This window comes from Triticum urartu, chromosome 4A (assembly GCF_056163025.1).
Source record: "Triticum urartu cultivar PI428250 chromosome 4A, HENAU_Tu73, whole genome shotgun sequence".
Lineage (NCBI taxonomy): Eukaryota > Viridiplantae > Streptophyta > Magnoliopsida > Poales > Poaceae > Triticum > Triticum urartu.
The window spans coordinates 426,066,758-426,079,571 of NC_141876.1; the positions used below are offsets into that span (position 1 = coordinate 426,066,758).

General features: G+C 45.3%; 1 protein-coding gene and 1 pseudogene across 1 annotated transcript; both read left to right on the top strand.

Annotated features, from left to right (window-relative positions):
- The first annotated feature begins 385 nt into the window (after positions 1-385).
- LOC147976053 (putative pectinesterase 67 pseudogene) lies at positions 386-1,051 on the top strand (annotated as a pseudogene).
- LOC147976054 (uncharacterized) lies at positions 462-3,084 on the top strand. Its single transcript, XM_087518514.1, has one exon. It carries the CDS (start codon positions 1,499-1,501, stop codon positions 2,528-2,530), a length of 1,032 nt encoding a protein of 343 aa, XP_087374640.1. The 5' UTR covers positions 462-1,498; the 3' UTR covers positions 2,531-3,084.
- The last annotated feature ends 9,730 nt before the right edge of the window (positions 3,085-12,814 follow it).

Here is a 12,814-nt window from a genome sequence, read left to right on the forward strand (position 1 = left end):
AAAGTGATAAACCTTTGCAAACAAGTGTGCCTATTTTGTGCAGTAGCCTTCTCTTTTAGTCCCACTTAGCATTTTCACTTTTGTCCACTAGCCTATTTTTCAGGCCCGTGAAACAACCTGTTTAGTAGGCTTGTTTAAAAAGAAATCTGTTCAGTACTCATAGCAGGCCAAGTAAAGACACGGGGTGTGGTAGTGGGCACGTGAGTTCTTTTTCTTGGGCTGGAGATGCACGCAACAGCAACAAAAAGAAGAAAAACAAACGATCAAGAGGACATGGCGGGGGTTATTCGTTTGATGATGTGTGCTGATGTTATATTTAGATGTGACTAGATGAGTCCTAGACACATCCTTGCCGAATAGCCTGGATATCCGCACGGTGGCAGCAATGGTCGGCGGCGACAAAGTGGCCTTCTACCAGTACCATCGCGCGTTCTACAGCCCCCACCACACCCTCTTCGACCAGGCCGGCCGCCATTACTACGAGAGCTGCTACATCAGGGCAACATCGATTTCATCTTCGGCGGCGGCCAGTCCATATTCCAGGCAAGCACGCGCTCTACTCTAGCAAGGGCGTACGATCTAGCGCAGCATTCTCATACATCGGCGTCATCTCGAACGCGTGCTCTACATGCAGTGCGCGGAGATCTTCGTGAAGCCCGACCGGCGGACGCTGATCCTGGGCTCCATCGCGGCGCAGGACCGCATGCAAGGAGGAGGACAACAGCAGCGGGTTCGTGTTCCTCAAGGGCAAGGTGTACGGTGTAGGGGAGGTGTATCTGGGCAGCACCGAGTACGTACACCCAAGCAAACACAACGAGCCTCCCATTGATGAAGTGGATACCTTAAAATGATCGATGTATTTGTTTGTGATCGTGCGTTTGCTCCAATTTGCAGACATTTGATGCTTGGCGAGTTCAACTGCACGGGGCCAGGGGCCGAGGCGTCGCAGCGCGTGCCGTGGTCGCGGCGGTTAGACCAGGCGGAGGCGGCCAAGTTCCTCACCGTCGACTTCATCAACGGCAAGGAGTGGCTCCCGGCGTTCTACTACTGATTGCCTGAATGCATGCATGTCTAGGAACTTGTACACTTGTTGCTTGCTAGTCGTTGTTACTCGTGGATGGAATGTCATGTATGATTTATTTATTTTTGCTAGGGGTAATGTCATCTGCGATGTCTAAGATCTAATTGAGACTGTACTGTATGATAGATTTTTTGTAGCAGGATCGCGACAGATTTATTGCCGATTTTGAACTCAGTACGTATGCATGTTTTTGGACTATATAATGCAGGAGTACATCTATTAATTCGTAAAAAGCAATAGCGGATTGGAGGAATTAAAACACAAGCACTTTATTCATTCCGGAAGATGATAAATATGTAATCATAAACACACGTCAAAATGTAAACATACAAATGCTCAAGTTTTGTCGATAACATATGGTATCTATCACCTATATATATCCAATAACGTGCAACTATTGCATCCCATGCATTATGCATGCATTATTCTCACACTCGTCCGCCAATGCCGCCGCCGCCTCCAAAACCTCCACCACCTCCACCACCTAAGCCGCCACCACCTCCGGCACCAAATCCTCCGCCAAAACCACCACCTTTGCCGCCTCCGAAGCCACCGCCACCCCCTAGGCCGCCGCCGGCACCACCACCAAGCCCACCCCCTCCTCCAGCGCCACCACCAAACCCGCCACCAGAGCCAACTCCTGCCCCACCACCAAGACCGCCTCCCGCGCCACCTCCCAATCCACCACCACCTCCAGCCCCGCCACCCAGTCCGCCTCCTCCACCTGCACCACCGCCGAGACCACCTCCAGCACCACCCCCAAGCCCACCTCCTAAGCCGCCGCCTTCTCCAGTACCACCCCCAAGCCCACCTCCTCCACCTGCACCGCCACCCAGACCACCTCCAGCCCCACCACCGAGACCGCCTCCTGCACCACCACCCAAGCCACCACCCCCTCCTACGCCGCCGCCGAGTCCACCTCCTCCACCTGCACCACCACCGAGACCACCTCCAGCTCCGCCACCGAGCCCGCCCCCTGCACCTGCACCACCACCGAGACCACCACCTCCACCAAGACCACCACCAAGACCGCCACCATGCCCAAGACCGCCACCTCCACCAAGACCACCACCGTGCCCAAGACCTCCACCAAGACCACCACCATGCCCAAGACCTTCACCAAGACCACCGCCGGCACCACCACCAAAACCACCTCCTCCCCCGAGACCACCGCCTAGACCGCCTCCTTTACCACCTCCAAACCCACCACCAAGGCCTCCACCATGGCCAAGCCCTCCACCAAGCCCACCACCGGCACCACCGCCTCCGCCTCCGCCGAGGCCACCGCCACCACCAAAGCCGCCGCCGCCACCGAAGCCTCCTCCACCGCCCAAGTTCTGCTTCTCCAGGAGACGCGCTTCGGCAGCCACTCCAAGAACAAGGGCGACGGCCAATGCCGCGAGCGCCGATATCCACACGCACCTCGCCATCTTCCCCATGAGAAGCTAGCGGGCTAACTGGAGAAGTGGACTGAGTTTAGGATGTTGCTGCTGCGATCGATGCTTGAAGCGAAGGACGCTGCCTTAGTTTTATAGTACTTGAGCTGAGCTGAGCTGAGCTAAACCCGATCAAGTGGATCGGACAATGAAGACTAGAGCGAAGATCTGTGTGCGCGCGTGGAGTAAATGTAGGTAGTTGGCAGAAGGATATGACAACCCAGCGAGCCTAGCTAGCTAGGAGAAGGCGTCTCAACTCTCAACTGCGAGGGTTTCAGCTCGCAGAGTCAAAGAACGCCAGCAGCGAGAGAGAGGAGAGGCGAAGCGGAAGAAAGAGGGCACGCGCAGTCGCGAGCTCTGCTGGATGAGCAGAGACGGGGCCTATCCATCCAGGAGCCTGTCGCTCGGCTAGCTACACATGCACATGGACGTAGGAAGAGTTCTGTGGCAGCGCGCGAGGGATGGCCATGCTTCGATTTGGTGCCGGTGCATTTATGTTCACGCGCTCGCTCGGCTATAGCCGCTCAACTAATCGCACCCGCAGCAGACGCATGTTACCTTGTTGGACATGGATAGTACTTGTAATACTTCCTCTAGTCATTTTTACTCGGCGTATTAGATTTTTGTCAAGTCAAACATTGCGAAGTTTGATCAAATTTATATTAAAAAATATTAACATCTATAATACTATATATATATATATATATATTATGAAACTACATTTCATAACGAATCTAAATATTAATTTGACATTGTGAATGTTGATATATGATTGATCAAAGTAAAGATACTTTGACTTCGGATAAAACTTATATGCGGATTAAAAAGGACCGAGAGGGAGTACATAAGATTGGTATGTACTACTACCTCATGCATGGCTCTATAGTCATTGAGACTTTTCATTCGGTGTGCATTGCCTAGCTAGAGCATTAAAACAAAGATTAAGGCTAACTATAAGTGGCTGTGAAGAAGAGTGTCAGAAACAATACGCACACGCTCTGCATAATGGAGTATCATGATCAATGATATTTCTGAGAATGCTCTTTTTCAAAATAGAAAATTGTGAGAATGCATATATATGCCCTGCCCTGTCAATGCCATTATGTTAGTCAGTAGTGTCGAGGTAGCTGGCAGTTACTGGAGTTGACCGTTGACCCTTTTAGCAGCCGCACAACTCAACGCCCGCATTCGAGCTTCTTCTCGCCACAGCGTCGAGCTATTTTCCGCAGGTTTTAAGCCATTACGTGGCGAAATGTATATGCAAGCATCTTTTTTTTTTGAGGGAGTATATGCAAGCATCTGAAGTCGGCTATGTGCATGGACAATCGATCAGATTGTAAACCAGTACAAGGCAATCCTATCGATTGCACAGTAGAGCGAAAGGATTTGCGTAAACAGATCGACGACGTGCCAAGTCGGAGCGAGCATTACAGATAGGGCTGGATCGTCGAACCCACTGCCATGAATGATCGCTCAAGACGGGGGACCACGACGCAAAGGCAAGCAGGAAGTTGATACACCGTCTAGCTAGCGTCTAGCTACCAAACGGGAGCAGGCAACCATGAGCTGCGGTGCACACCGAGGAAAAGAAAAGCAGACAGTGTGCACCATTTGTCTTGGACGCATTTAATTTTCCCACATGCAGGTAGCTAGCGGCTGCATGCATACACTTGCACGATAAAAGCAAGCCTAATAATAGAACCAGCTGGCTTTATCTTACTGAGACTCCATCTAGAGCTAACCTCATATAGTACCAGTTAGTTATGGTTATACACAATGACCCACCACTGTCTCATGGAGTTTGCCGAAGCCTGTGCTGTAGATTTACCTCTGCAGCAGCTGACTGTAAATCTACAACACGTAAGTGATGACTCATAGTTCGCCAACATAGGAATAATAAGTGTTGCCTGTGCATCTTTGCATTCATGCATGCTAAAAAATGGTAATTTTAAAATTGGGCATTACCAAACCAAGCCCTGCACCTGATTGTGTGCTTTACACTGTTGCTTTGGGCAAAATTAGGAAAAATAATTTGAAACCTTTCCCTTTAAACTACTAAGTCTAGTCAGGTGTGGGACAATTGAACATGACTTGCTCATTTTGTCATGTTTGGAGCACAATATAAAAATATTATGTGAGATAAGGATTAAAGTGCATAAATCACATTACAGGTGACATTTGAAATCAGACTTAGGTTTAAATTAAATAATCATATAAGTCTCCAAGTATTTGAAATTCAAACAATAAAAATGTACTCCCTCCATAAAGAAATATAAGAGCGTTTAGATCACTAAACTAGCGATCTAAACACTCTTGTATTTATTAAATATAAGAGCGTTTAAATCACTAAAGTAGCGATCTAAACGCTCTTGTATTTATTTACGGAGGGAGTATTACTTTAAGGAATACCACAAGAAATTGCAATTGGAAAAAATATACATGCAAAGACATATAAATAAATATCAAGGAAATGCTTTATTGGTCATAATACATATATAGAAAGTGTACAATGAGCAATTAGAAGTTACATTTAAGAGAAATGGTAGAAGAAGAAAAATAAGGCCTACACTAAGTAAGCTAAGTTCTTCTTCCCTTCATGTGCACTTTATGTAGAACCTGCAAAATGAAGACGAAGGAAACAAATGGGAATTAAGGTTAGAATGTTTGCAACTCCATTCCCAAGCTTCTCGACATCTAAAAGTAATACAAGATTATCGACAACGGGAAGAAGAAGGACTCTATGGTTGACCTTGCCGTGACCATCATCGACCCCTGCTATGCCAACATGAAAGAAGACGTCGATACCAAGAACCTAAACACGTGAGAGGTACCTCTGAATCTAGCCTACATAACCTACGCGGCCAAGGACGCATACGCATGCTACGACATGTACAGTTGGATCTTGGACATGAAGGTGTGTCTGCTTCCCGTAACAAACGAGTACACAGACAGCCGCAACATCATGATCAAGCGTGTCAGGAAGGTCTAGATGATGTACTTTATCTGTTTAAGCACCTTTATCATCTGAGTGTTTCATGCATTAGTCTATGTGTCGTAATTATTTATTTTGTCTGAAATATTTGGTCTAAGAACCCATTAACTTGTTTGCTTTTTTAATGGCTATTTTTATGTATGTAATTAGTTCACTAGGCTGTCGTGCTTTGAATCTCCTTCCTCCCAACATATTCTCCTTCTCAGGTGGACCCAGCAGGTCTCGTACACAGGCATCTGGGACCAACCACCTATCCATTTGTATTTCTTTATTTTGTTCAATCTTTCGTCCTCTTCCAACAGCGGCTGGCGGCGCTGCCATGCACGCCTCGGTGACCCATCCTAGCCTATGGTGCTGGCCAGGCCATCCCTCTACTCCCACAAATTTTGCGATGGCGGCAGCTCCACTGGCCCACCCTACACCCGAACAAGTCAACCCTCGTACTCCCCTCTGCCTGCGTCTTCCCCAGCTCTGGTTCATTCGGGCCGAGGTCTCGACGTCGTCCTCCGCCCTTGTGCTCTTACCGCGGTGCCGCCGTCTGTCGTTCCCAACATGGTTAACAAAACGAGAGGAATCAGGAGGCAATTGTTCGTCGAGAGGCTGACAGTCCCCGGCCCACCAGGTCCATGGCCTAGGTTTAGTTGTTTAACATGCGCAGCCCACGACATGCAGACATAGTTGATCCAACTGATTTCAATTTTTTAGGGTCCAGTAGGTATCAAGCGGCCTCTGGGCCTCCCAGCCTAGCTTGTCTATAACATCAGCCGCCCAAGTTATGTTTCTTTTTTCAAGACGACGCACAACTCAGTTCTATTTTTTATCAGAATGCAAAACTGAACCTATGTTTTCCCTTCTATAATAGTATATATATATATATCTTATTTTATTACATATATATAATATAAACAACATAAGGTTTCGTTAAACCTTTTGTTCATCCAACCATTGTATAGACCTTCCCATTTCCTTTATTTTTCGTTTTTATTAATCCTATATCTGAATTTTCTCCCACTTTCTTTTTCGATGTAATCTAAGTTTTCTCTCAGTACTTTTCCTTAGAACCAACTCAATTGTCCCACGTCTAGCCTAAAAATAATAATACCCCACGTCCTATTAACTCATCAAATTAAAATAATATTTTATTTCATAAATTGTAAGTTCTTACAAAATAATAATAATTGGTTATAAATAACTTGGCAAGTTAACTGGTGATTGCGTATATAAGCTTGCAAAGATTTTACTGCCAATGCAGTAATAGACGTGCAATCATGTGTTTATATTTTTATAACCTTTCTCCGTCCATCCCAACATGATATTTTCACCCAGCCTAGCAAGTCCGTGGATTTCGAGAAAAATGCAAATGGGCTTTAAATTCTAACATAATATATAAACGGGCTGCATAGACGCTACATCAATGTTTCACCCAGCCCACCAAATGGACTGGCTGACATGTGGGCTAGTAGGTCGAAGCCTAAGCACTTTCGCAAAAAATACAAAGGTTGAAGCCTAAGCAAGGCATTGGATTTACATCCAACGACCGACATTCTTCTTCAATCTCTTGTCTTCTTCCCCCAGCGCTGTCGGGACCGCCTGCTCCAGCCTTCGGTGTCCAGCAGCGCTGTTTTGTGTGCCTCGAAGCAAAATGCTACCCCACCGACGGCCAGGCCATCCCTCCACTCCTCCATACCTCATGTTATTCTCTGCCGAGTGTAGGCCCACCCCAAACCCGAACCAGTCAAGTTTCCCACTTCTATCCGTCTGCGACTCCACTGCCACATCTTCCCCATCTCTGAAGCATTCCAGTCTGGGGCCTCACTGTCGTCCATCGGCTTTGGTGCACTCTGCACGGTGTGGTCAACATGGTCAACAAACGAGAGTCATCGGAAGATGACTGTACGTGGAGAGGCTGACTGTGGGGACGCACCACGACCATGGACGCATGCATGCAACTGAATCCTTTTTACGCTGAAAAATAATGCCTTCTCCCCCTAACAGCTGGGACCCACCACCTACATCTATGCATGCAAGGAAGTGTGTCCTTATTACGGGCAAAATAAAAGATCCCCCCCTGACTGCTGGGACCCATCAACTATATCTTCGCACGCAAGGAAGTGCCTCCTTATCCTCCCTGACAGCTAGGACCCACCCGGTCGAACCGTACGTACGGTTGTCTCTCTGGTCGCGAACGTGTACGTACATACTGATCGATCAGTCTCTCTGCAAGGATGAACCGTGGACGAGCAAGGAGCGGCACATGTGACGTAGACGTTGAGGCAGTCCTGTCTAAATCGTGTACACGTACGTAGAGCCAAGATGCAAGAAAGTAAATACGGCTATGTACGTACATACGGGTGGGGTTTTGAATGCGTACAGCGACGGCTTGTCCATCGGCAGCCAACCGGCTGGGTCGGAATGCGTCCTGTTCATCGAGAGCCAAGCGACTTGGACGGAACAGCCAAACCGGGGTCCTATTCATCGACTCGGGGTCTCGTGTCCCGCAAAACGGAGGTAACAGAGTTCTCTTCGATCGCCTATGGTCGAAATGGAGTCCTATTCATCGAAAGGGGTCTGGCATACCGCAAAGGGGACGAAACGGACTAATCTCCAACCGCCTATGGTCGAAACGGAGTCCTGTTCATCGGGAGGGGTCTGGCGTACTGCAAAACAGATGAAACGGACTTCTCTCCAGCCGCCTACGGTCGAAATGGGGTCCTGTTCATCGTAGGGGTGTGCGGCATACCGCAAAACGAGACTCCACGGGCCACTGTTCATCCACCGTCGACTTCCTCCAGCCTCCACCGGCCATTGTTCATCCACGGGCTACTGTTCATCCAGACTCCACGGGGTCCTGTTCATCCACCCCAACCGGTTGGGCGTGTGTGGCGGCCTCCTCGGGGTCTTGTTCATCCAGCGCAACCGCGTACTACCACGTGGTCATGTTCATCTAGCGACAACCACCTACACACGGTCGGGGTCCTGTTCATCCAACCCCCATGGGGAACTATTCATCCACACCCAACCCAACCGGCTTGACTCACCACGTCTCGACTCGTGAAAGCCTCGGCTTGGGTTCAGTTAGTAGCGAAGGAGTCGGTCGGGTTCAGTTAACAGCAAAGGGATCGATCGATCGGCTTCAGTAGCAGCACGCGATCGCTCGGGTTCAGTAAAGTGAACGCCTCTCACTCGGGTTCAGTATAGCGACACGTCTCGCACCACGCGTGCGTACGAGAGAAAAGCGCAAACCACAGTGCATCACTCAGTCCCGACCAACCCACCGTAAAGGGGAACTCCACAAAAATTTCCTCACCCTCACATCTACCACGATTTTTAAGTCCTGGACGGCCCAAAGAATGTCATGCAGGTGCGTCCCCGGCCCGCCCAGGACGAAAAGCCCATTTTCTGTCATGAGTTTTGGTCAAAGAAGTAGGAGCCCACCACATCTATGATGATACATGCTTTTGTCACAATTATGGTCATAGAAGTGTCATAAGCATGAAAGAAAAAAAAATTCATTCAGCCCAAATGTCACGGATGTGTCTTTTTTTGTACTGTAGGGTTTGAGAGGAGATGGTGCTGGTGAAGATGTTGATGGAGATTGACACCCTCTCGGTGAGAGGATCGTTGGTAGTGACGATGGCTTCAATTTCCCCCTCCGGGAGGGAAGCTTCCTGATACGTCTCCAAAGTATCTATAATTTTTGATTGTTCCATGCTATTATATTATCTGTTTTGAATGTTTAATGGGCTTTAATATGCTCTTTTATATTATTTTTGGGACTAACCTATTAACCGGAGGCCCAGTGCTAGTTTCTGTTTTTTTGCCTATTTTAGAGTTTCATAGAAAAGGAATACCAAACGGAATGAAACCTTTGTGATGATCTTTCTTGGTCCGAAAGAAAACCAGAAGACTTGGAGTTGAAGTCTGGAACGCCACGGGGCGGCCACGAGTCAGGAGGGCGCGCCCCCACCCTCGTGGGCCCTTGTAGCTCCACCGACGTACTTCTTCCGCCTATATATACTCTTATACCCTAGATCGATCACAGAGAGCCAAGAAACCATTTCTCCACCGCTGCAACCTTCTGTACTCGTGAGATCCCATCTTGGGGCCGCTTCCGGCTATCTGGCGGAGGGGGAATCGATCACGGAGGGCTTTTACATCAACACCATAGCCTCTCCGATAAAGCGTGAGTAGTTTACCACAGACCTTCGGGTCCATAGTTATTAGCTAGATGGCTTCTTCTCTCTCTTTGATTCCCAATACAAAGTTCTCCCCGATGTTCTTGGAGATCTATTTGATGTAATACTCTTTTGCGGTGTGTTTTCCTAGATCCGATGAATTGTGGGTTTATGAACAAGATTATCTATGAATATTATTTGGTTCTTCTCTGAATTCTTATATGCATGATTTGATATCTTTGCAAGTCTCTTCAAATTATCAATTTAGTTTGGCCTATTAGATTGATCTTTCTTGCAATGGGAGAAGTGCTTAGCTTTGGGTTCAATCTTGTGGTGTCCTTTCCCAGTGACAGTAGGGGCAGCAAGGCATGTATTGTATTGTTTCCATCGAGGATAAAAAGATGGGGTTTATATCATATTGCTTGAGTTTATCCCTCTACATCATGTCATCTTGCTTAATGCGTTACTCTGTTCTTATAAACTTAATACTCTAGATGCATGCTGGATAGCGGTCGATGTGTGGAGTAATAGTAGTAGATGCAGAATCATTTCGATCTACTTGACACGGACGTGATGCCTATATTCATAATCATTGGCTTAGATATTCTCATAACTATGCGCTTTTCTATCAATTGCTCGGCAGTAATTTGTTCACCCACCGTAATACAGGCTATCTTGAGAGAAGCCACTAGTGAAACCTATGGCTCCCGGGTCTCTTATTATATTGCATCTCTTCTATTTACATCGCATCTCGTTTACTATTTTGCAATCTTTACTTTCCAATCTATACAAAAAAAATACCAAAAATATTTACCTTACTATTTTTATTAGATCTCACTTTTGATGACCGTGAAGGGATTGACAACCCCTTTATCGCGTTGGTTGCAAGGTTCTTGATTGTTTGTGTAGGTACTAGGTGACTTGTGCGTTGTCTCCTACTGCATTGATACCTTGGTTCTCAAAAACTGAGGGAAATACTTATGCTACTTTGTTGCATCACCCTTTCCTCTTCAAGGAAAAACCAACGCATGCTCAAGAGGTAGCAAGAAGGATTTCTGGCGCCGTTGCCGGGGAGATCTACGCCAAGTCAAGACATACCAAGTACCCACCATAAACTTTTATCTTCGCATTACATTATTTGCCATTCGCCTCTCGTTTTCCTCTCCCCCACTTCACAAAATTTGCTGTTTTATTCGCCCTCTTTTTCGTTCGCCGTTTTCTCGTCAGATCTCTTCTTTGCTTGTGTGCCATGTGTCTTCTATTTTCTTGCATCTTCGCTTGCTAAAAATCTATTGATATGGATCCCCATCCACTTGCTAATCTTTTTAAAAGATCCAATCATGATGAACCAATTACTAGAGAGTTGAGTGCACTAGACTATCTTTATGAAGTTTTGCTTGAGATTCGTGAATCTGAAAATTATGATGAAGAAATTTATGAAGTGATTCATGAGAGCTCCTTAGATGAAAAGCATGATTGCAATGATGTTATTATAAATTCTATTCCAAGCTTGGGGATGCTAATTTTTCTATGTCCACTACTTATTGCTATGGTCATGATTGGGGTGATTCATCTTATGATCCTGAAAATTTGTTTATGCCTCATGATGAATATGCTGTTGATAATAATGTTTGCAATAGTATTGAAAGTGGGTCTGGAAGAGAGTCAACTTTAGGTAAAAATAATCCCACATATTCGGAGAGTGTTCAATCTTATGAAAATTTTGATAAATGTGGGTTTGGAGAGGTCATGACTTTTGTTGATGTTAATCCCACTATTTTGGAAGATTATAAGACTTTTGTGCATGTGGATCATGAAGAGAAAATTTTATATGATAGATATATCGTTGAATTTTAATATGATCCTACATGTAATTATTATTAGAGAGGAAAATATGGTCATAGAAATTTTCATGTTACTAAATTACCTCTCGTTATGTTGAGGATTGATATTGTTTCTTTCTTCTTCCTTGCATATGCTAGTTTTCGCTTGTCTTGATAATTTGTTTGCTTAGAAAATGCATATGCATAGGAAGTATGTTAGACTTAAACTTATTTGTCTCACGTTTTATGATGCTCTCTTCGTGTTTCAATTATTATTATTTGTGTGAGCATCGTTGAAATATTGTGCCTAGCTAAGGGCGTGAAACTATAGCGCTTGTTGGGAGGCAACCCAATGAATAAAATTTATTTTTGCTTTTTTCTTCCTGTTTTTGAGTGTTTGAACAATTATGCTACTGTTATGATTGTTTTTTGTGTTTTAATTAGTGTTTGTGCCAAGTAAAGCCTTTAGAATCTTCTTGGGTGATTGTTGTTTGATCTTGCTGATAAAAACAGAAAGCATGCGCTCACAAAAATAATTATCATTTTTACCAGAGAGCGATAAAATACCAATTACAACTTCAGTATATCAATATACAAATTATCCTGGTCGTCCTAATTTTTCATAATTTTTGGAGTTACAGAAGTATTCGAAACCTCCATATTTCTATAGACTGTTCTGTTTTTGACAGATTCTGTTTTTCGCGTGTTGTTTGCTTATTTTGATGAATCTATGAGTAGTATCGGGGGGTATGAACCATAGAGAAGTTGGAATACAGTAGGTTTAACACCAATATAAATAAATAATGAGTTCATTATAGTACCTTAAAGTGGTGGTTTATTTTCTTATACTAACGGAGCTCATGAGATTTTCTGTTGAAGTTTTGTGTTGTGAAGTTTTCAAGTTTTTGGGTAAAGATTTGATGGATTTTGGAATAAGGAGTGGCAAGAGCCTAAGCTTGGGGATTCCCAAGGAACCCCAAGGTAAAATTCAAGGACAACCAAAAGCCTAAGCTTGGGATGCCCCGGAAGGCATCCCCTCTTTCGTCTTCATCTATAGATAACTTTACTTGAGGCTATATTTTTATTCACCACATGATATGTATTTTGCTTGGAGTGTCTTGTATGATTTTAGTCTTTTCTTTTTAGTTTACCACAATCATACTTGCTGTACGCACCTTTTGGGAGAGACACGCATGAATCGGAATTTATTAGAATACTCTATCTGCTTCACTTATATCTTTTGAGCTAGATAATTTTGCTCTAGTGCTTCACTTATATCTTTTTAGAGCACGGTGGTGGTTATATTT